Source organism: Mus musculus, chromosome 5 (genome assembly GCF_000001635.26).
Source record: "Mus musculus strain C57BL/6J chromosome 5, GRCm38.p6 C57BL/6J".
Lineage (NCBI taxonomy): Eukaryota > Metazoa > Chordata > Mammalia > Rodentia > Muridae > Mus > Mus musculus.
In genome coordinates, this window is record NC_000071.6 from 101,880,453 (window position 1) to 101,904,992 (window position 24,540).

At 45.7% G+C, this 24,540-nt stretch overlaps 1 protein-coding gene across 12 annotated transcripts in view; it reads right to left on the minus strand.

Moving 5' to 3' along the window:
• Wdfy3 (WD repeat and FYVE domain containing 3) overlaps positions 1–24,540 on the minus strand; it is a 239,263-nt gene that overhangs the window by 47,500 nt on the left and 167,223 nt on the right. For 8 of the 12 annotated variants that reach the window (XM_006535220.4, XM_006535222.4, XM_030254820.1 and 5 more), the window contains 14 exons: positions 21,988–22,108; positions 21,319–21,536; positions 19,562–19,797; positions 17,975–18,109; positions 15,947–16,126; positions 14,459–14,692; positions 10,298–10,397; positions 8,734–8,894; positions 7,635–7,864; positions 6,509–6,618; positions 4,679–4,861; positions 3,591–3,748; positions 2,462–2,539; positions 1,971–2,198 (listed from right to left, as the gene is read on the minus strand). In XM_006535220.4, coding sequence (XP_006535283.1) covers positions 1,971–2,198; positions 2,462–2,539; positions 3,591–3,748; positions 4,679–4,861; positions 6,509–6,618; positions 7,635–7,864; positions 8,734–8,894; positions 10,298–10,397; positions 14,459–14,692; positions 15,947–16,126; positions 17,975–18,109; positions 19,562–19,797; positions 21,319–21,536; positions 21,988–22,108 — 2,372 coding nt within the window. The remainder of the gene's footprint in view (positions 1–1,970; positions 2,199–2,461; positions 2,540–3,590; positions 3,749–4,678; positions 4,862–6,508; positions 6,619–7,634; positions 7,865–8,733; positions 8,895–10,297; positions 10,398–14,458; positions 14,693–15,946; positions 16,127–17,974; positions 18,110–19,561; positions 19,798–21,318; positions 21,537–21,987; positions 22,109–24,540) is intronic. The other 4 variants (NM_172882.3, XM_006535224.4, XM_030254821.1 and 1 more) reach the window with 3 other exon arrangements.

Consider the following 24,540-nt stretch of genomic DNA (forward strand, 5'->3'; position numbering starts at 1 on the left):
GAACATCTAAGTGACTGCTTTGCAGACACACTGGGTGCTGCTGTATAACAGGCTGCATGCATCATGTCATAGAAGCAGATATGCAATGCTTTTCAGGTTCATCAGATTTTAAATTACCAAAACTAAAGTAAAAAGTTTTCAGTCAGAAAACGTTACCATGTCAAGTACCTTTTGCCTTGTACATAATCCATGCAATATGTAACGCCAACTCTGTGTTCGGCAACTGCCCCCCTTCCTGTGCACTCCCTGATTCTAAGTGTGTCAGCATTTCTCGCCTGCCTTGTATCTTCTACTGTGACAGATATGTAACCTGTCTGTCAGAAACCTAGCTTCATGCGGTAGGTTCTTGCTGGGCGTGCTTGTTTAGCTCTCAGAGGCTGGGGGCTCCTGCACTTGGGTAAAATGCTGGTCACAGAGGTTCAGGTAGGAACCCTCCACAGCTTGCTTTCCTGATACTGATGTACTTAATGATGTTCTCATGAACTTAACAATGAAGAAAGCAAACACCGCAGTAACACACATTATACTCATGGTAAAAAACCCCTGAGCTGGGGAGAGTATGTATCTTAGAGCTTAGAGTCTTGAGTAACTTTGTTGCTGAATATTTTCCTACGTGTGTACTGTATCCTGACTGCCTCCTTGCTGCTGCACGCTCTCCTCTCCCGCCCTTAACCCCCGCCTCTCCTTTCCCCAGGTTTACTGCTTTGGATGTTTTGTAACCCATTTTATTTACCCAGGGAAGCTCAGCTTTTCTGAAGAGGTTTTTAAGTGAGTGCTCACTGAAGCATTTTATCAAGCTGTCATTAAGAGCCTTAGGAATGACTGTCCTTAGACCCGTAGGCCCTTAGACCACTGGAGGGAAGAACCAAAGACTAGATAGAGATCACTGTTCTGCTCTCACAAAAGCAGGTGCTGGAAAAGCCTGAGAAACGTGGGCCCGCTATGCTTGCGTGGTGTCTGCATTTGAAGGCACAGTGCTTTAAGACCCAGATACAGCGGTTCTTAATGAAGCTGACAGCTTCGGGGAAAACAGCTTTTAAGGAACTATTTTCAATAATCTTGATGATTAATTCACATTTTCATATTTTCTTTAAGAATATTGTTAAGTTGACAAATTATGTCCAAATTTGTTTAGGAGGTAAAAAGTGATCTTAGACATACACTGTACAATTTGCAATGATTAAATAAAGCTGACATACTCTTTCAAATTTTATCGTTTTGTGAGGAGCACATGAGACTCCCGCCAACTGTGAAACAGTACACTATCATTAACTCAAGCTGCTCTGCCGTGAATGGGTCAGTGTCCAACTTCAGCCTGGCCACCTCCCACTCCTGACCGACCACGGCTCCCCCTCTGCGTCTGAGCCGGGTTGCTTCAGATGCCCCACGAAGGGAAACTGGAATTTCCTTCTCTGTATCTCCTGTTTCACTCGGCAAGTCTCTAAATACATTCAGGTGTTAAAAATGACACCATTTCCCTCTTGTTACAATCTGAGACTGTTCCACCAGCATGTGAGCTGCACTTTCAGTTTATCTGTAGATGAACAGCCAGGCAGATGCTAAGGCCTGCATCCTAGGCAGCACCTGATGGACGCCCAGGCTGACACTACGGCCACATCCCAGGCAATATTAGAAAACAGGCTGAAGCCACAGAGTACAAGATGAATGGAGCCAGGACTCCCACACAGAGAGACAGGAGGTGCTAGGTGCTTAACTCTGTGGCATACACTACTCTAAGACTCTACACTCAGCTGATGTAATAGCCCTATGAGGTAGAACCCGTTTCCCAATGTTAAACATTTAATGTGGAAAACTAAAGGGGTTCTATAGCAGTGAGGCTCCAGAGTCTATGTTCTATGCCTGCTCAGGGTGACGTCACTAGTTACAAACACAGTCCTCCAGTTACAGGTCGCCTAAGCAGGTAGCCAACTGAGAAGGAATGAGAGTGAGGCCAGCTGGCTCGTACTCACCCCCACGCTGGCTTCCTGCTCCGTCTCCGGCACGTAGGGATAGTGGTTGTAGAACATGTCGTTGCGCACCATTTTCTTGCGCATTCTGCAGGGCCCCTCCGTCATCTCCAGCATCCACTTGTCTAGGTGGGAGCCGATGGGTGGGCCCCACAGCCCCCGCTCCCGCAGCAGCTCGCACTCGATCTGACACCACTCCTCGGTCACGTACTTCAGGGCGTTCTGCTGACGCTGTGGGGAGAGGGGCCAGGTTGGCTTCTCAACAACAGAAGGGCACAGCTGGCTTAGGAGGGGGTTATAAAGGGGAAAGCGAATCCAATCCAAGCCATTTCAGTAAATATTACAAATTGTATTTTAGTTTAAGGAAAGAGAGCTAAGTGGTTTTATGAGAGGCGGGGGTTTGCTGGGGGCCAAGAATATGACGCTTGAAACAGCTGGCAAACATCGCAGCCGAGGGTGCCAGACACTTGACCGCCACTGTTCCATATGCTCACCTCCTGATACTCCTTGTACTGTGTGTCCACCAGGTCGCGCACGACGGCGATGTGTGTGAACATCCACTGGGAAATCTCCTGACAAACCACGGAGAGAGAGGCCTTCAAGTTTCCTGACTTAGTTACTTAGTTTTGAAATTTAACAGTGCCTGAAATTAACGCTGAACCACGAGTTAAAAATCGGGCCAATGTGCTGCTATAGAAAACAAAAGCAAACACGCTAAGTGATGACCTCTATGACAACTGGGGCTAGGCGGCAGCCACAGAGCTGCAGCTTCCCACCCCAGCACTAGAGTTCTGGCTTGTGGGTGCTGCTGGCAGGCCCAGGAACCACCTCAGCTGCGAAGAGGTGCCACAGTTCTACAAAGCCAGAAGTGCCACAGTCCCACAGAGCCAGAGGCCACAGTCCTGTAGAGCCAACGTGTGGCTGAGTTGTGGTGTGAGGCTTGGTGACTCCAGCTCAGTGCAGACCAGCTAAGTCTGAGAGATCAGCGTGACCCATGTCCTTCCTCGGCCAAGTAGGGTGAGGCACACGACAGGGGGGCTTCCCAGGGAACAGTTTCCTGCTCTTCTCCATAGCGCCAGATTCTCAGGGCATTCCCTGAAACTCTTCCTACATACTGACCCCACCTCAAAGTTCCCTTCTCAGAAGCTCAGCGTGGCACGACATATGCGGGCTACACGCCAACTCTTTCAGACCCTTTTCCACACGGCCCCTGTCAAGTATGAGGGTGAAAGGTTAACGGAGGAGGGAAATTTAATATAATCAATCTATAAAGGCAAACACTCCTCTGTCACCGCCTTATGATTCCTGTCATTATCAATAAGGGGATTTTTCAAAGTTGGAAAACATTTTAATAATCTTTTAGTCTCCGACTGCCATTTGGGTCCAGTTATGAGTCAGGTATACACGCCCAGTGCCACGCGCCCTTTACAAAAGGAAGACACTCTGGAACCTGCCAGCCCCCTCTCTCTCTCTCTCTCTCTCTCTCTCTCTCTCTTCTAAAGCAGAATGTAGTGAAGTTCCACTTCAAGTCTTTGCTTGCCTAGGTTAGCAGGATGATATAACTCACAGCGACCCTGGAGATCTAACCACTAACCGCACGGGCCATGCGGCCAAGCCTTGTACCTGCGGGGAAGGGCTGTGCTTATGGAGGCCGCTCTCCTTTCGGTTCCTTCTCGATCCTGTTAGCTTGGACAAACCGAAGCCGCTGCTGACCCGGGACAGTTTGGATTGTGTGGTGGGCACCAAGGCTTCTCCCCGACTTATGCATTTCTTCTCGTGGGCTGTAAGTTTAAAATCAAGTAACTGTGCAGTTTAGCACGTACTTATTAGTCTTTTACTGTTTTCACATTACGGTTATAGATCACAGCCCTCTCCCTGTTATCTGCCATTCTTGTCCTGTAGCTGCAGCTCTCAGCGGTCAAGCACAGTCGGAAAATCTGACCGCCATGCAGTGAGAAACTAGACTGTGAGTCAGACCAGATTCCACAACTTCTACCACAGTACAGGCTATCACCGTTCTACTTTAACGTTCTGACTTCCGGTCTGTCATTGAGCAGTTTCGTGTACACGAAACCCCTTTGGCTTCCAGAAATAGAAAAACACAGGGCAAGAGAGTCGCTACCTCAGAGGTACGTATGTCTGTCTTTCAGGTTTCACAGACTTACTACTGCTGATCCTGTTTAAGGATGGGCGCCTGACAATTACACTGTGGCTGAGTTAATATTTGGCGGTGATGACGCCACTCCTCCACTAATGTGAAAATTTAAACTATCATATGTCTCTATGCTAATGATTCAGTCTGTTACCCAAACACTTTTGTTGTTGAGAATATTTCGGAACACAGAATATTTTACGTTTTAAGAGGGCTATGAAGTGCAAACAGTGTACACAGTTAGCCACTGGGGATCCAGGGCAGTGTACCATAGCATAGCACTTCAATATCACCACAACCAAACAGATGACTGTGTGTACCTAATATGATAAAAATAGCTACCAAGGCAGTTTTAATAAGAAAACCACGTTTTACGGGCTTCTAAAATTTCAGTGTTACGGATAAAAGGCTGTGGGAATCTAGCTTAGATTGTGCCGTCTTCGAGGTGCTATCGTCTAAGCCCATAGGTGGCCAGCTCAGAGCCTGAGCTGTACAAGGCGGAAACAGTCTGCAGTATGCACAGGGGCAGCAGCAGTGGGACCCTGGGGACCCTTCTTACCCAAATGATTCTGCCAGCATTTCAGACCAGCCTCTTCGATGAGTGGCCGCGCGAGGGCTATGTCCACGTGGCCCCTGTCGTTCACGGGCAGGCTGACCTTGAAGAGCTCCTCCAGGACTTGTTTCTTACTGTGGATCAGCTCGGTCCAGACTCTGTTGACGGCTTTAATGAGAAGCTGGCGCCCTGGAAAACGGGAAGAAAGAAAAGGATCCAGAGATGAGACAAAGGCAGCTCTCTACTTCCTGCTTTCCATCTGGGAATCTGAACTACTGTATTTAATTGTAAAACAAAACAATTAGATTATATACAGTTCAATGAAAAGAGGTATTTAATGTAGATGAGAAGCCAAAGTTAAGTTTTGCCTATGTGGAAAATATTAAAACAAACTTTACACTCATGAGAAGATGCTGTATTATTCATTTATAAAAAAAAATTGTAAGCATTTATCTTCTAAATTTCAGATAAGAATTGATATCTCAGTCCTTTACCCCCAACTGAATCCAGGATCACAAGTGCTCTGTCAATGGGCCCTTAAAAACAATTTTTTACTTTATTTTCTTTATATTTAATTTTCAGATAGACTACAAAACAAGTATCCTTAGGTGTTTTCATTATGGCATTTTCACACATACACACAAACACAAACACACACCATTCAGTCAGCTCTTGTCCACTGCCCTCCCCCACAGAGCCCCATCTTCCTCATCTCCTGCATCCCACCACACTCGTCTCTTACCTTACTCTCAGGATCTCCCCCCACTCTCTCATGGTGACCCCTTTAACTCTCACGACCTTCCTATCTCTCTTACGTGTACACACATTTAAATCTAGGTCCCACATATGGTGGACATGGGTAGCATCTCTCTCTGAGTCCAGCTTATTTCACTTAATAACGATTTCCAGAACCATCTTACTTTTTTCTGCAAATGGCAAGATTTCCTTTTTCTCTATGTCAAACAAAACCCCATTGTGTCTGGGTGCACAATTTCTTTTCTAGGCTGTTTCTACTTCCTGGCTGTTGTGAGCAGTGGCACAGCACAGAGATCAACATGGATATTCAGACATCTCTATGGTATGCTAACTTAGCCCTTTAGGTATATATCCAGGAGAGGCCATAATGTAGGTCATACAATAGCTTTTTTTCTTTTTCACTATAGTCTTGGTTGTTGGCCTTGAACTGGCAGGCACCTGCCTGCTTCTGCCTCCTGAGTGCTGGTATTAAAGGTGTGTACCACAAAGCTGGCTTCTGTTTTGTTATTTGTTTGTTTGTTTGTTTTTTGAGGACCCTTTGCACTCCCCTGTAGCTGCTTCAGTTTATAACCCACTCACAGCCGCTTGCCCATCCATCCTTAGCAAGCCTTTGAGCCCCTAGAAGGACTTGTGATTGACAGTCAGTCACCAGCCCTGGAGACTGACTCAGTAGGTCAGAGCAGCTCCACAATCTACAGTGTCATGAGTTCCCAGTGAGACTGACGAGGCTGGTCTGCAGAGCTCACATGGTGAGTTCAAGGTCTGCCTGGGTATGTAGTGAATCCCTGACTCAAAAACAAACACAGAAGGTATCAGGTGGTACCAATAACAACCTGTCTCAGAAGAGATCTCTCTCTAGTGGGGACGTGCCAACACAAACATCAGCAGTTCTAGGCAATGCTGGTTAGCATCTTCAGCACAGATGACATCACCTTTTCAAAGTGAGCGTCATCTGGCTTAGTGGTCTGCGTGTAGGCTTGCATGTGTACAGGTTGGCTGTGTTAGTGGTATTTGAAACCACTGTTGTTATGTGTAAAGACAGGAAGTGAACAACACTAGCACCATCAGGGGGAAGATTACCTTCACTGATGTCTTGGCTGTAGCCACCGTCTGGTTCGATGTCCGAGGGAATCATGATGTGCCACGTGGTCATGCGTGCCTCAGCTTCCAGTCCAAATCCTTCCACACTGCTGAAACATTCAAACCAGATATCTGAAGGGATGGTATAGCCGAAAGCTGTAATCACTACGAATTACTCTGCAGACGCGTGTAAGCACGGGCCTCATCACATCACTCCGTTACCGCCAGCCGGACATTCAGCAGATTTACCGCAGAGGCGCCATTTCTAAGGGATGATCTCACGGAGCTGCATGTGGTTCAGAGAGTTTCTAGGGATCCAGACTGCCGTGTGTGTCAACATTAGGGCACTTTAGACTGGCGTTAACGTTTTTAATCTTAAAATACAAAAAGGTCTCTTCTCTAGGGCCACTGCTTGCATGCCTGCGGCCCCTCCCGTCTGTAGCTCACTCTATGTTTCAGAAGCAGTGAGACATTTAATAGCTGCTCGGAAGTGCCAAGTTCTTCCCTCCCTGAAGATAACTACACTCTTCCTTCCACAGCAGTAGATGGCCAACACAACAGGAGCCCAGTGCTAACTTTGTAGGCTCTCTGTCTCACATTGCTTTGGGATTTATCTTTTTATTTGTTTATTTCTTACTGGCTTTTGCTGGCATATAATGGTTTCTGGTTTTGTGCTTTTAGGGGTTTTGTTTGTGCACACGTGTGCCTGTGAGTTTCTTGCCGGTTTTTCTCTGTTTTCTTTTTATTCTGGTTTATTTGTTTTTATTTTTGTTTTCTTAACCTGCGTTTTCTAAAGAGAGAGAAAGAAAAAGGGTCTATTGGTGGGTCAGTGGGGAGAACCTCTGAGGGGAAACCATGATCAGGACTATTGTATAAAACATATTTTTTCAATGAAAAAGTAAATGTCCTTTTATAATTACATGAATGACATATGGTGATTATGAAAGATTTAGATGTAAAACTAAATGAAAAGGAAAACAAAATCCTTATTGTTTCTGCTAAACTGTAACACTTGCCCTGTACAGCTTTCATAAAGTGGTAAACAAAAATAATTAAAAGCAAGAAGGCACTTGTTATCACATAAGGAATCACAGACAGCAGGGCAAACAGAACCGAGGAGACTTACCTTCCAGCATGTAGATTAATCAGGCAGTGAGCGAGACAGCTAATGAATTCCTGGTCGTGGTTTCCGGGTCCCAGAATTAAGTTCCGGTTCACAGTAAGCACCCGGAGAGAATCGAGGAGGGCGACTTGCTGAGGGACGGTTTTGTGCGCGCGGGAGAACTGATACAGGATGGTCCGATTGAGGCAGTGATACACTGCATCCAGCGACAAGCCCTGCGACCGTCTCTTCGACTGAAGAAATGAAAAAGATTTTTTTAGTAAGAGGACAGAAATGCAAATCCCCACTGTCGTTCACAAGCACGCTCGCATCGGCTACTACCCAAGAGCCATCATGCTAAGACCTCGGAGTGCTTGGCTGAAAAATCCTGCGCCCTTGCTGTTACGGATTCAGAATCCCCAAGACACATAAACACAATTTAAGAATGAAGAGAGTCCCGTACAAACAGCCCCTGTGCGGAGGTCTCAGCACACTACTCCAGTTAGGATGAATGGTCTCTTATGCTGATTGAAGAGTTGACCAGAACTCCAGTGGGAGCTACGCTACGCTGGGCAGGGGCTTCACCCCACAGTTGAAAGCTGTTCTCTTTGGCTTAACTATAAATGCATGTCTTCAGAGCGAATGGTCCACCCAATCACACCAGCAGAACCCCACACAGGGCAAGGGTTGCAGTAGGGCATAGGGAGGAGAGGGTTTTTTCTTTTCATTTATTTCTTAAATCTTTAAATTTGTTCATAATCACCATATATCACTCATGGAACTGTGAAAGGAAATTTGCCCTTTTTTTTTTTTAAGTTGTAAATTTTATTTCTTCTGGCTAGAGATTTTGATCTCGGGTTTTCCTTCCCAACTACTTCGATTCTCTCCACCTACTAAACTACACACCCTTTGTTTCTTTCTTTATCTTTCTTGTTAGAAAACATATGGTCAAAGAAACAACCCAAACCAAAATGAAAATTCACTTTTTACAAAGTTTGGGTACACCTGAGAATATTCACTATCTCATTAGCTACATCTACTTCCAGTAATTTTGACACAGCAGGAAAAGGATTAGCCAAAGAAAGACATGTATGTACTCCAGTGAATAGTGACGATGGATTACCTGTGCAATGAGTTGAATGATAAAATCTATAAGAAGTTTAGATTCTTTGTTGAACATGCCTTGCCAAAGCTTGTCCACTACGCGTTGTGTGAAATAAAACACGTTGTTCACCAATACCTGGTAGCTTCCTCCACTGGTAATAGGCAGAGACGCATCTTCCCCTAAAACCAGGCAGAAAAAAGAAAAAAGAAAAAGAAAATTGCCATCTACAGGCACAAGACCCTAAAGACCCAGGCTAAGGAAGCTGAGTGTGCCCGACCGTCCTCATGGACCACGAGTGCTCTTAGGGACTATCTTAAGAAAACGACATGCACAGGTGGAAATCAGGATACATACGGGAAAGAATATTTTCTCAAGTTTAAAGCTTTGTGGGCTGAAAGTCTTACACTTAAAGCCAGCCTGTGAGAAGCTAGAACTGTCAGCAGCAGTCAGTATATTTCCACCCGACAAAAAAGTTCAATTAAGGATGGACTATCTGTGAATAGTGAGTGGGAATGAAAACTATTTGGGGCTCACTTCCCACAGCAATAAAGTGATGTAAGATTCCGAAGAAACCGAGGGGCTTCAGCCAAGTGCCTCAGACCGCTGTGACCAGCAGTGCAGTCTCCCCTAACCAGGTAACCCACTTGGGCTGCTGTGAACACACTGGTTCAGACCAGCCCTCCTCGCCCACACTGCACCATCCTGAGGCTCCACATACAAGATCCTTTGTTATCCCCTGCTAGGGCGCTCATCCTGTATCCTTTTGTGGCACAGATGATCTCAGCAGAGAACAGGCACAAAAATGTGAGCTGATGTCTAGTTTTGAAAACACAGTTGCATACTGACTGACTGAAGATTACTTCTGGCAAATTACTTTGCAAGAAAATATTAATTTACCAGCACAGAGGTTCTACGATTCAAGTGATCACTCAAGAGTAATAGACAAAGTAAATTGCTACGACTTTTATACTTTTGCTTTTTGAGAAGGGTCTCATGAGGTAGCCTAGGCTTTCCTTGAACCTGCAATCCTCCTGATGTAGCTTCTGTCATTACGCATGAATGACAGGTAGCCACATTATACCTGGCTTCGAGCCGATACATTTTCTTCTTTTGAATTTCATGTTGTCTGGTACATAAGGGATGTCTCTCTTGTAAATGTCTCAAGTGTTACTTTCATGTGGCAATTCAAGTGCTTTAAGAGAATACAGTCAGTGCATTTTGACCTTCAGAAACACATCCTGAAGACAAGCGTGCACATCCTGCAAACTTCGCCACCATACAGACACACACTATCTACATGTTTGTAACTCCGGAATAAGAATGTTTGCAGCAGTGGTGCTGTCTCTACCTGGAACATTTCACATGTCTATCAGCAACAATATGGATAAGCATATGTGCACAAAAACACAGCATTCTATAGTGACACTAGCAAACAGCTGTGCGCAAAAACATGAATGTATCATCTCAAGCATTAAAAAAAGTTATACAATGGGCCGGACTAGAGACAGAAGGAAGGAGAACGCGGAGCTTGGAGAGGGGAAAGTGAGAATACAAGCCCTTTAAAAACTAAAGCCAGCATTACCCAATAACACATCAGCCGCCAGCAAGTGATCCATCACGCTGTCCAGAACGTGGGTCTGGAACTCTTTCTGCTGAGTTCTTGTAGATCTCTCAGGGGAAGCCTGTATATTAAAACAATACACACACATCAGAATCAGAAAGATACTAACTACATAAAACATGGGCCCCACCATCCTTACACTGTAAACTATGTCAGAAGGATGAAACCAGCCCAAGCTGGTCCACGGAGGAGACTGGCACAGGAGGGCCATCTGTGCGTACAAGCCACAGAATCTTAAACAGTATAGAGAAAAAGCCCCATCTCCGAAATGATTCTTTCCAAACCCTGAACCCAAAAGGGTTAGTCTGGTACTACAATGTATTCAAAGGCCAAATACTGTATCCCAAGGCCTGCTTGCTCCAAGATGAACGAATCCTTGCATATACCAGCTTCTGTTGTGTAAACCTTGCCCCAAATTAACCCTGATTTATTCATAAAGATCCCTACAGCCTGTAGCTGGGAGGAGAGGTAGGCAGGGCCGGAGGTCCCATTGGGGTCTCAGGCAGGGACCATGGGAGGAGAGAGGAAGAAGGAAGAAGCCACCATGGGGTAGGTGGACCCTGAGCACATGGCCATGAGGGCTGGCCTGCTGGAGTAGGAGTGGCCCAAGCTGAAAATGCCAAGTTATACCTTGGGGTTATTAACAGAGAAGTGGACAAAATAGCAAAGAGCATTGATATCTACCCAGCTCTAGTGCTTTAAGACTTATTGTAAATATAAATGCTTTTGTGTCTTTTATTTGGGAACTCTATCATCTAACTGAAGTAACCCCCCCAAAAATAATATTTACTACAACAATAATATGTGGAAAATATTTGGTAACTCACCATTATATCTCATTTCAGCAGTTTATAAGGAAAAGTATATGAAATAAGCCATAAAGTCATTAAAGTAAATGTAAGAAGTCAAGAAATACAGTAGCCAAGAGTCGTCAATGGGGAAGAGATATTCAAAGAAAAAGTTACTTAGGCCCACAGTTCAGTGTGGAGCTTCATTTCGTTAAGAGGGAGGAAGCTATGGGTTGTATGTGCCCATCTGTGGAGGGGAGCACTGTGGCTGGCTGGAGCCAGTGAGGATGCTCCTCCAGCTGTCTATGGGCAGTGCCATTTGTGCACAGTGAACAGCTGTGCGGCTGGCATTCTGATGGAGCTCTGTGGAGTGCTTATTTTGAGCAGAAGTTTAGGACATAGTTGAACTACCGACTGAGAGCTGTTTCTGTTGGCCATTAGGCAGAACAACCCAAGCACCTAACTTTCAAGTACATAGCCTGGCAAATGGCAAGAAGAATCCCTTTGCTATCCTCTTGAAATGCCAGACCTCTGACACACAGTGAACAGTTCCAACTGTCACAGCATTCTTGTGTATGTAGGTGGCGGCATGCTGCTGGTGCTTCACAGACAAACAGGGAACCACAGCCCTCTGAGTGTTTCTGACCATCCGACCTGCTCCTCATGGCTTGGCTCAGCCTATTTCCTATACAACCCAGGACCACCTGTCCAGGGTTGGCACAGCCCACAATGCCACCTGGTAGTGGCATGTCCTCAATTGAGAGTATCTCTTCCAAAATGACTCTAGTTGTGTCAAGTTGACAACCAACAGTCACACCCTGTCTCTAAATGGGATGTATCTATTTCAAAGTGGCAATTGGCAGTTAATAACATAAATGTAAATACCGAGGCCCTGCAGCTGGCACATAAGAACACTCTAATGGATCATTTTATAGGTCACAGTGGTGCCCACATTCTCAAAATTCTTAAGTTTTTTTCAAAGCTGTGCTGCTGTGACTCCCAGGAGGACCATCTGAATTAGGCAACTCAGGCCAGTAACAAATATGAATTTCATTGTCACTCTGAAGCGTCAGAGGACTAAATGCATCCACAACTCCTTCTGAACTAGAGACACTTTGAGTAGCAGTAAGTCCTGATGTAAGAAATCCTCGGGGATGGATCTGCCCTGTTTGCTACAGAGGCATGTTCCTCTGAAACCCCATTCCCTCTTTGTAAAGGAGCCGTCAGGTTGTTTATTAGAAATGTCCTAAGACATTTCTACCTCTCCCTGTTCTGTTAACAACAGAGCTCTGGGTAGGTCCACTGTCTAATGCTCGTGTCCCCAACCACCTCAAGTTGGCTGGGACACTCAGGAGGACTGCAGTCTCCAGAACTGTCACATACTTGGAGTGGGCAGTGCTACTCCTGGGTCAACCGAAGGCGCAAGCCTTTGGGTAACAGGGTCACTTGCCCAACCCCAGGCCATTTTAATCAATCTATCCCGCTCTTGTCACATAAGGTTCTCAGCCTTTAGCTGCAGAGGTAGAGCAGACAGGCCACGGTCACACAGCCCTATATGCTGGTATTCTAAGACTGTCTGTTCAAGTAAGATTATGAACAACAAGATGCCCTTCCCTTTTCTCAGAACAGAGCCAGGAGTCTTGATAGAGTCCCCCGCCATATTTTGTCATCTAAAAAATTAATGACATCACGCAGAACAAAGGTAAATGTTCATGACCAACCTCGCCTGACCTGCTGGCTTTGACTCCTCTGCTCCGCTCTCATGTGCTCCCCCCCCCCCCCCCGTCTCAATCTGACCTGTAGCAAGTCCATCTACTCTGGCAGAGGCCTTGAGAACAATCACTAATAATAATCTTAATAATCTTTAATCATTAATACTCTTAAGCCAGGCCTCTTGGCTTTCCTATATGTCAAGTGCCGGGACTACCAACTATTACCTGTGCTATCTTGTTGAATGTTCATTTTAGTGATCAGAGACAGGCTCGGTTGTTAGGTCACTGTATAGATGAATAGACAGTAGCGTAGGTACAGAGCTTGACAAGGTCACAGAGCTGGAGCCTACACACAAGGCTCTTCAGGATTACTGGGTGACATGCTGTCTTGTTTGCCCATCACAGAGCTCTGCCATGGAGCGCTATCACCAGGCTCCATCAGTGAGCTCTGTCACCGACGGCTACCACAAGGCCCCACCAGCAAGCTCAAGCTCCAGCCCTAGCCCCGTGACCTCCTCAAGGTTCCCAAAAGAACAAGTTCTATCAGACAAGTTTTTAACCACGTGGCTTACTGCTGACACATTATTCTTTCTGCCCATTTGAAACACTTGTAGCCTGGTTAAGATGCTCCTGAATTCTGTAGCGACTTCTTTTAATTGAGATGTTTTTCACAGGAGTGGTTTTGAGGCTGCGTAACTGCATCTACCACTAGAGGGAGCAGAGGAACTGCTTGTTTGTGGAGCTGAGGGCTTGTCCATTCCTCCCGCTGAAGACAGCAGCCCCCCACCCCCACCCCCACTAACCTCACATAATGCACAGCAAGGCTCTTTGGCACCTTGTGCACGCACTGGCCAGAAGAACCAGCCAGGGATGAGTCATTTAGACTCTCTCTCTTGATCTATTTTCTTTAGTGATGCCAATAGGTGAATATTTTCTCATCTTGATCATTCGATACCACTGTTTAGAATCAAAGCCACACCCTTGTACAGTCTCCCACAGGGCGGCACACCCAGCTCGAGATGAGCATCTGAAAGCAGTTTTCAGGGATGGTTCACCTCTACAGCCAGCCATGATGGCACTCGAGCTGCACAATCTCTCTTCTCCTGTGCAGCTGATTCCTGTCACCCGTCACAGGAAGGGACGAACAGGAGCCTGCTGCCTGTGGGAAAAGTTTGTAAGCTGCACCGGACAGGGATAGAAGTACTGGGTGGGAGTGGCGGTGGGTGATTGCGACTGCTTTGAATCAGGATATGGGGAAGAGGGAGGGCTGGCATAGCCCTGTCTCTTCCCTAGTTCCTTCATAGTAGCACTGCACAGGGGAAGAACTGTGTCACAAACCTGCAGTATCATTTGGCCCTTAACAGAAAAGTTTGCCATAGGTGGGTGGGGGGGGGGGGTGATAAAGGACTAAGGCAGAAGGATGTTTAGAGAATGAAAAAAGCAGAACGAATAGAGAATAACACGTGTGTAACGTTAAAAGCCGTGCACCCTCCCATGTTCTGCCCATGTCATCCAGAAGAACTGGAGGCCTAAAAGTATTCTGCACAGAATGCAATCGGCGATGAATGCTCTCACTATAAAAACGATGCAGGAAGGCGCTACACACGTTTCTTTGTCGTTACCTCCAACAACAGATCAATCAGTGGCGTCTGCTTGCTGGCTGGGGTGAGACAGAGGTTGTCGATGATCAAGACTCGCATGAAGTCAAAGACGAACTTCTTAGCTGGGTGATTGGTCAGATAGGTCTTGGTGCCCACGTTGCAGTACTCGGACTGGCTCCTATTCATCCCGGTGTCCGCAGCGAAGGCTTTAAACTCTTCTGCTGGAGACCCAACCTCGTCATCCAGATCTGTCACCTAGCGAAGGAAATCAGGCGGGATCGAATCAGAGTTTATGTAGCACCTTCACGGCACATGTGCTAAAACAAACAAACAATGAAAAACCAAAGCTAAACAAAACAAAGCAAATCAAAACTGTGACAGCAGCAGGGGTGCCATCGGAAGCGCACTACCTGCCCGGAGCCTCTTCTTCCTATTCAGCTTATCACATCATGGCTGTATACTGCTTCCAAGGCAGCCATCTGGCACTATGCCATGTCACTCTCTGACTGACCGTGAGTAATATAACCTTTATAGGGGTTATAAACACTTCACATAAATGAATTGGTAACATGAGGGTGATCGTCTGCATATGGGAAAAGCCAATGTCACAGGTAACGGAGGGATATAGTATAATGGTGACCCCCAAGGGTTGAGGTTTCTCTTTTTTTTTTTTTTCAGTAAACAAGACACAAATGCTGATAAGGAACTTTATATACAAGCACTCACAGGCTCCAGTGCACAAATGAGCACACACTCATACGCACCCACATGCAAGCATGCACACACGCACATGCACACTTTTTAAACCAAGCCTAAAACGATAATCCAGCCAGGTGTTGAGGTCAGGAATCACCCATGTGTATCTCTTTACAAGTCTGGAACGAGCTTTCTACACTTACAGAAACAGAAAAATTAGTGTGAAGAAGGACCATTACTTCAGCCCCTGTAACATGATAGGAACAAGAATCAGCTGTGTCTTTGGGCCTGTGTAAGAGGATGGAATTATCTGTGTTGTGTCTGACCACAAGCCTAAGGTTTTCCATTAACGTTTGTAACAAAATAACAGGCTGAGCGAGGTAAGAAAAGCTGAGCAGAAATAATCACATTCGTTTTATCATTTACAAAGAAAGTCAACTCTGTGAGTCACTTGTTAAAAATGAAGTCCAGCAAACATCTACTTTTCAAAACAGAGAAGAAAGCAGCTCCATTTGGCAACAGTCCTGTTCTCCCTAAGGACACAGCCACCATCCTATGGGCAAGGTCTGCAATGGCAGCTGCCTGGCTGGGGATGTCATCAGGGAGCCTGGGGGAGCACGGAGAAGGGCGGAGGAGAGCAGGCCAGAGCTCAGGCTCTGAGGGAAGGCAGAAGGAGCAGACAGTGACAGAGAGGTGGGACAGAGAGTAACAAACAGAAAGCTGGTCAGCAGCTTAGGAAAACACAGGTCTGCTCTCCACCAGAGCAGACTGGCTCCAGCCTGACCGTCATCTCCATCCCCTCCCTTGCCTTACCATCTCTGAGTACGGGCGGATGTTGAAGGGGAAGACGGTGGCTGCTAAGGCACACAGGAAGTCGGGGCTCAGCCACATGGAGGCGAGGTCTGGGACGTTGTGGTACAGGTACCTAAAGAACTGCATCAGGGTCACTGGATACTCTCGGAGCCACGAGCCCTCCTCTTCCGACTGCCATGGCTAATACCAAGAGAGAGAGCGATCGTGTTAGCCATGTGACACTTCTAAGAGCACCCAAGCTGGGCTTGTGGACCGTGGGGAGGAAGACCAGGAGTTAAGGTCATCCTCGGCTACCTGGTTTAAGGTTAGCTTGGGCTATGTGAGACCTTGTCTCGATTCAGAGAGGAGAAGGGGGGAGTGTGCAGGGACGGGGACTTATTATGGTATTTTTCAACCCTGCAGATATCATTGATCCAAAACTTTATAAATCACACATGAGCAAAGATGTGTGTGCCCACACGTAAACCAATCTAAAAGCCAGAAAACCAGCCACATCCTTAGAAACGTGGCCAGCGTCCCCACAGCGCAGCTAAGAACAGTTGCTGCTCTCAGCGTGAGTATGGCCCGAATCCCAGAGGCTCACTGTTCCTGTGCATCCTGTCAGAAAACGGGGAGTCAGATAAAGATGGAGAGTCGTCATCTCCCTGTGAGCCTTGCGCTACAGCACAGTGCAATACCAGAACTGACACTCCACAGCACTATAGGTGAGCAGGAAAGAAAAGATGCACATACAAGCATTTGAAAAATACGTATTCCTGATACCTGCCCCGAGAGTGGCATCTTCCTTAATACAGACATTTGGCTATGAACCCAGCATGAGAGTGAGACCCCCAGGTAACCCCAAGGGGACGCACTTAATGTTTTTAGATGATAGAACAACAGTGTGAATTAAAATTGCAGCCCTCGGATATATCGAATTCAAGGAAGCTAGGTCAGCCTCCCTTCTGACACACACTTCTAAGCTGTGCGTGAGCTACGTCATCTTTCACTGGACACACGGGGGGCGGGGGCGGGGGCTGTCACTTCTAATTCTTTATCTCTAAGTTCAAAATAAGACAAAGTGTGAAAAAGAAAAGATTTGCCTGTTGATGTTTTAACATCTAAATGAGAGTAGTTTAAGAATCTCAACATGGCGGGGCAGTGGCGGCGCACGCCTTTAATCTCAGCACTTGGGGACAGAAGCAGGTGGGTTTCTGAGTTCAAGGCCAGCTTGGTCAACAGAGTGAGTTCCAGGACAGCCAGGGCTACACAGAGAAACCCTGTCTCAAAACACCAAAAAACAAACAAACAAACAAACAAAACAAAAAATAAAAACCCAAACAAACAAACAAACAAACAAAAAACCCAAACCAAACCAACAAAAAAAAAATCTCAACATGTAACCATATAATATACACATGATACCATGATTTTATATGTGTATCTATTAATATATCTAATGTTAGTGATATTAGTACTTATGATACTCTTAAAAGTATTTTGGATGTATATTTTTTCATTAACTTCTCACACACTACGAGGTAAACACTGTTATCACCAGACATCTAAACTTGGGAAACAGAAGTACAAAGAAGCTAGCATGTCTGGAACACCAGGAGCAGAGTATGAAACCCCAGCTCACACATGGCAGAGAAATGGTCTACCACAAAGCCACACCCCCAGCCTCTAACCTGTGGTCTTTTTTTTTTTTTTTTTTTTTTTTTTTGGTTTTTCGAGACAGGGTTTCTCTGTATAGCCCTGGTTGTCAGAACTCACTCTGTAGACCAGGCTGGCCTCAAACTCAGAAATCCGCCTGCCTCTGCTGGGATTAAAGGCGTGCACCACCAATGCCTGACTACCTGTGGTCTTACTATCCATCCTTACACCAGAGCTAAGAAGACAGGGTGGAGGCTGGCGGGACAAGGAAGTAGGTGGCCACAGGAGATACCAGCAAGCTTTGTCTGTAAGGCCGAAAGCATGGCAAGCGCATCCCCAGCAGCCAGCATCACGTGCAAGTGCACGCAGGCCCTCCCGCCCTCCACAACTCACCGAGTTCAGCATGCTGCGCAGCATCCCAAGCAGCAGGAATGCAGACTCTGTGCACACGTTGTGGATGGAAGAGACCACCGTTCCGCTAGAGGCAGGGACGCCAAAGATAAATGTCCAGATGGAATCCAGATCAAACTGCAGATCAAACGAGCAATGGCCAGTCACTACCAGCTCTTTTTCTAGGCAATCCTTAGAAATTCCGATATCCTAAAATTTCTTTAAAACTACTTTTCTCTCTCTCTCTTTCTTTTCTCTCTTTCTTTCTTTCTTTCTTTCTTTCTTTCTTTCTTTCTTTCTTTCTTTCTTTCTTCCTTTTCTCTTCTCTTCTCTTCTCTTCTCTTCTCTTCTCTCCTTCCTCCCTCCCTCCCTCCCTCCCTCCCTCCCTCCCTTCCTTTTAAACCAAGTAATGATAAACAGGTCAGCACTAACCCTCTGTTCCGTATGTCAGAACTTGGTTGGTTAAGGAGCCCCCCAGCAATCACCCTGCTCCATCTCAGCCTTAGTTTCCAAGACAAAATATGGCCACAGCCCCCACATGCACTAGCAAAATATGTTATTATAAATGCGACAGTCTCAAGCCAGCAGTCTCTAGAAGCACAGTTAATTCGATCTCCAAACTCAGCAATGACTCGAATTTACGCTACTTACAAGTAAGATCTGACAAGACAAGACTCCTGAGAGCAGTTTAGGTAACACTCATGACCACAGTGCAGTGCGAGTCAGGAGCACCCGGGAAAGGCACACCCTGCTGAGCCCAAGTCTCTGCCTCCATTTCACTAAGGGGGCTACTCAGGATTTCATGGGAAGTGTTTGCTCAAATAGTGAAAGTGACTCGAATAGCGAATATCAAATACAAGATGGAAGCAAATCTGAATTTAAAGGCTAAAGTCTTACGAAGCCACAGACATAAGCTACATTTAGACAATTTTAGCAGTCTTCAAGGACACCTCGAATCACTGGTTTCCTGAGAATGTAAATGTTACTCAGCCATTGAGAATTTTTCAAATCAAATTCTCGTGTATGTGTGTGTGTGTGTGTGTTCACAGGTGCGCACACATGCAAACATACACAATAAGCAGATGTGTGTGGAGACCCAAGGCTGACATCCGGTGCCTCTCCTTCATCACTCTCTCGCCTTCACTCTTATGTTTTGAGACAAAGTCCCTTCCTTGATCGTGAAGTTCACCACATTGGCTCACATAGGATGTGCAGTCACGGTGGCTTCTTACTTGGGGTCTGGGGATCTGAACCCAGGTCCTCAAGCTTACACATGAAGCACCTCACAGACTCAGCATCTCCCCGACCCTCCCTTCATTTATAATGATCTGAAAGTGAAATCCTATTTTTAGGTAAAGTTACATTACTCAAAACAATCCTTTAGACCATCGTGACTGTCACCCAAGGTCCGTGTGCACAGATCATCATACAGAACAACCAGAAAGAGAAGAAGCAAAACAAAAAGCATGTCTTTTTAGGACAATTACCTAGCAAATGTTCAGGTTTTTAAAATTCTCAAATCAAACTTTAAACGTCAGAAGTAACGGTATCTGTAAGTTTTACAGTGACACCTTACTAGGTAATTCCTACCTGGCAACCCTGCTTACATCGGCTGCTGGTGACAGGCACACTGACCTGCAGGTTCTCGGGCAGCTCGCTCACTGGCTGTTGCAGAAACAAGGCCATAAGGAGAAAATAGAGGGCAGGGACATTCGTGTGCTTAGGGAGGAAAGACTGGAGAACCAGAAAGCCGGGAAAATGGCAGGCGTCCCGGTTAATCTCCCTGACCGTGGATCTCCCTCCGGCACTCCTGCCCACATTGAATCCTAGAGGAGAAGAGTCGGGAAGAGAGTTAGCAACCAAGAGCCCCAACGCAGGCGCGACACACCTGTCCAGAACTGCCGGCTAGCTGCCCACGGCAGACCTCAGCTCTCTTTAGCCCACTCTCAGCTGATGGCTGACCCATCTTTAGCACAGCTGCCCTGGAGGATACAGGTTCTAATAGAGCTGGGAGAGCCACATACAACTCTATGAAAGCTTCTCCTGGTGAACCAAGCCCTGGTTCATTAGAAGAGCGACCTTGATCCAAAAGAGTGCTAACATCCCCATGCTCAGGTTTCCAAAAGAATTACGTGGAGCTGAGCCAAGAGTCAAAGAGAAGATGGTACATTTCAAAACACACTCAGTAAAGTGAAATTAATACATTCCATTTATCCTCAAAACAAAACAAAAAAAAAAACCCATAAACTTGTTGCCCTTAAATTATGCATGGATTCAGGTTTAAGAAGACATTTAGAAAAGATGACTTCCCTGTACATCACAGTCTGTACTGTGTCAGAGGCGGCCAGGCCTGGGAAAGGCAGATCCAGGCCAACGGTGGGTGTGGTCCCAACAAGCTGAGTGGGTTACCCACGGTCCTCTGTAGCTCTGTCAGAGATCGCTAGGAGAGAGTCACTGCTATGGCTAAGAACATGCATCACCTATCAGCCGGCCTCCACAGGAGTCCCCGAGCACACATGAGCTTCAGCACACAGCCCAAGCATGGTCTCTCTGCCACCCCATTCCTAGGACAGTGCTCTGGGCTGAGTGAATGTCAGCCAGGATCCAACAGAAATTGGTGAACAGAAGCCACTAGATGGACGACTGACTTCCACTCTGAAGCTATTTAAATTCCAAGTGGAGACACATTTTTTTCTCATGTTGTGTGAGGATAAGAGTAACTGTTATTTAACACAATAAAAGAACAATTTATGTCTGGGTTGCTTTTAAGTCTATGTACCTTAATCAATGGCCCAGTTTGACTCAGTTGAAGAAAAATTGTACAGCAATCTACCACACTTGTGCACATATCTCATTTTGGATCACAACAATGACATGACTTAGATACTGCCACTTACATCTGAGTCACTGGGGCTTAAATTCTGACACCTCCCAGCTGTGTGACTGACTTCAGCCCCAGCCATGTCTTTGCCTTTTAGTCTGAGCTGTGGAGGACACATTTATGCTTCACAAAGACACGTGGCAAATGGATAGCTATGGACAAAGGAAGCACAAACTCCTGGTCCCTCCTACTGGGCAGTTCCTCTGTCATTTGCTAATTATTGAGTTAATGGTCAAAGAGGGCTGTATGTTCCAATCAAAGCACAGCCAGTTCTTTACATTTCCATGCTGTAAAACTCTCTCTCTTCTCTGGTGTTAGTTTGAGTTTGGAAGACTATAAGTTCTTCTTTTTATTGTTACTAAAATCCACAACTCCCAATGGCTATGATATGGATTGAGAGACACAAGATTTAAAAAGCAGAGAATAGCTGCTTATTTTGAAGCAGCAAGCTCCTGTAGTTTCTTACCTAACACAGTTCCAATCTTGTTTGTCAGGACGGAATCTGTCTGCTCCAGCCAGCCCCCGCCACTGAGTCCCTCTTTAAACTTGATTAGAATGGACTGGTTACTCAGCAGGACCACGAGAATCCTCATGGCAGCCGTGACTGTGGTGGGATGCAAGTGCTCTTCCATGAACATCATGATCCAGTCGAAACCCAGTGTCCTGACCAGCTCTTCACAAGCCCTGTTCAAATACAGGATGGCTTCAGTGAAATAGAGTCCATGTCAGGAACTCACATCTCATTATTAGAAAAAATACAACTGAGCCTTGTTAATGAGACACTGTGAGTTTCAGAGTTCAAGTCAACTCATTAAAGTCCATGCAAGTCTCAGAAAGTGACAGCATGCAGGACTAGTGGCTCATGTTCTCCCTCCTCCTCCTTCTTCTCTCTCCCCTTCCTCTCTCTCTCTCTCTTTCCCCCCCCCTCTCTCTCTCTCTCTCTCTCTCTCTCTCTCTCTCTCTCTCTCTCTCTCTGTTTTGGAGACAGCCCTGGCTGTCCTAAAACTCAATGCATCGACCAGGTTGGCCTCGAATGTATAGAGATCCACCTGCCTCTGCCTCCTGAGTGCTGGGGTTTAAGTAGACACCACTACTACCCGGCCAGGATTATCAATTCTAAAATGGTTTCACTTACTGTAAGTTAATGTTTGTCTTTTCTTTAGATGTATAAACCAGCTTTAGCAAGATGTCTAGGAGCCTGTTCCTCAAAAGTATAAGGTTAGCAGACACAAGACCTCCAAACTCCTCTTCTGCTCCTAAAGGGAAGGAAACACATTATACACCCCAGAGGTAACGGATAAAACGCCCACTCTGCACCTTGACATCTCCAGGAAAGCTTTCCACTAGAGCAGGGAAGGAAGGGAGCTGGATAAACAGTTTCTCTTTAGGACCCTGACAGTTATGTCTCCAGCATTACCAAGAGCTGTAACACTGAAAACTTCAGGCCTCTTTTATATTTTAACTAACATCCCCCTCTCTTCCTCAGAAGGAGGAAGCCCTCAATTAAGACTGTATGAATAAGAACAATGTCTCCTACAGAACCTCCTCTTTCTTTACAGAAGCAGGTAAATGCAGCACAGTGAACTCACATTCCCTGAACAGGCAACACCCATCTTAAGCCTTTGATACACATGGCAGAACTTTCCAATTATGAAGACTTGGAATGTTGCAGATCCAGACCCAGGCGGCCTTAGGTGTCCACTTTTGTGTCTGAACTAAGGTCTTGGAGACTATCTGTCAAAACCTTCTAAAATGAAGCAACTCAGCAGACAGCTGGCTTTCACCAGCCACAGTTCAAAGCACCTTGAAGCTGATGTCTGACCTCACTGCACATGTTTCCCTGCCAATGGCTCTTGCTGCCCCACACGTATACCTGTGCATGAGTCGACCTGTGCATGTGCCTACCCGTGCATTTGAAAATCTTGGCTGACTTTGTTCTGTAACATTCTACATTCTTCGTGAAACATTTCTACATTGAAACGTTATCTGAGGCAACCTGAACCTATGTCCCCAGGCCTCAGTCACTCATTATTGGCTCAAGAATAAACATCCTCTTCTTACTCTCTTTGAGATGAGAGCTATGTTTGGTGCTGAAACTCGGTTTTAAAGTTTGTAAAGAGGAATCAGTTCATTCAACACATACGATACATAAAGCAAAGTCAGACAGAGGCAAAGCCCACACAAAAGCACAAAAGAACCCGGACTAAACCAGAGGAGGACTGGCTCAGAGGTCATCTGTAGAGTGTCCCGGGAGCCCAGAGTGTGGACATCACTAGCCCTCAGTGCGGGGCATGCTACACCATGAGAAAGCTGTGTGGTTGGTCACTACCCACGCTTCTACTTCTGCTAGAATCAAAGGTCAGCATAAACTCTACCATGGTTTTATGTTTTTTTCTAGTTTGGCTTGTGGACTATTGAAACTTTACACTGCCTTTTAAAATGGGGAGGTAGCTGACTGTGGTCACAAACTAACACTCCGGAGGCAGAAACAGGCAGATCTCCGTGAGTTCAAGGCCAGTCTCATCTGTAGAGTGAGGTCCAGGTCATCTAGAGATACACAATTAAAAGAAGGGCATAGTGGGGCGTGCCTCTAATCCCGACACACAGAATGCAGAGGAGCCTGGTTTATGTAGCAGTTAGGCCAGCCAGACAGGAAGTGAGATCACCCCCAAAGTGAAGGTATTGCTTTATTCCTTACGAGGCTTTAGGTTCACAAAGGGGGACCTAAGAATTCCTCTTCCAAGTAGTTAAAAGTGTGAGCAAAATCATACCCTGGTTGCTAAAAATCGCTAGTTATAAATTGACAATATGTATAGAAAATTAAAACTCTCAAAAAAAAAAACCTTACTAATTTTTATTTGACTTCCTATTAATGCTGCATTGCATCCTTTGGTTTTTGGATATAGTTTAGAACCCTGAGCTCCATCTGAAAGAAGCACCCAGGTTCCTTCCCTATTTTGCACCTAACACCACTCCAGCTCCATCATGGACTGTTTAACGTCACTTTACACTCATTAACTTATCAATGTTGGGCACCATTTCCTCCAAGCTACTCTCGGGAAGGTGTGTATCCTGAAGGTGTGTAACCTGATTACTATGCCTACTACTTGAAAGAAAAAAATGTGGGTCATTTTATTTACTTATTTATTGGACTATCATATCACGTTCAATACAACTCACAGTGAACAAATAATGACTGTCAACCACACGCTATTCTTTCAAATGGCAAGAGAACAGCCTAATCAATAAGCCTCCCAACAGAAAATTAACTATTTGTACATCCTCATGACCGCATTCACCATCAAGAATTTACAACACTACCGGGGTTATTGAACTGAATGGCCACAAAAATGTATGGAGGATAGAGAAAGGTTTTTTCCTGCACCATTTGCATAACTGGAATAGAAACATTACATATTTCAATGATTTTTGAGGCATTTTCATTTTCTAGTTGGTATCTTCTCAGCGTGTATTAATGAGGTGCTTATAAAAAAACTGTTGCATGTGGTAGGTTAAGGTAAAAGCTCATATGTCCTTAGAAATCCTTCCTCATGCACCAGAGGAGGGGGTGCAGGGGAGAGACGGGACCTGGAACAGGAGGGGAGGAAAGAGGGAAGATGGAGAGGAACAGCTAAACAAAGGGTCATTTGCTGGGTCACATGGAAGCCTAATACAGTATATATAGGAG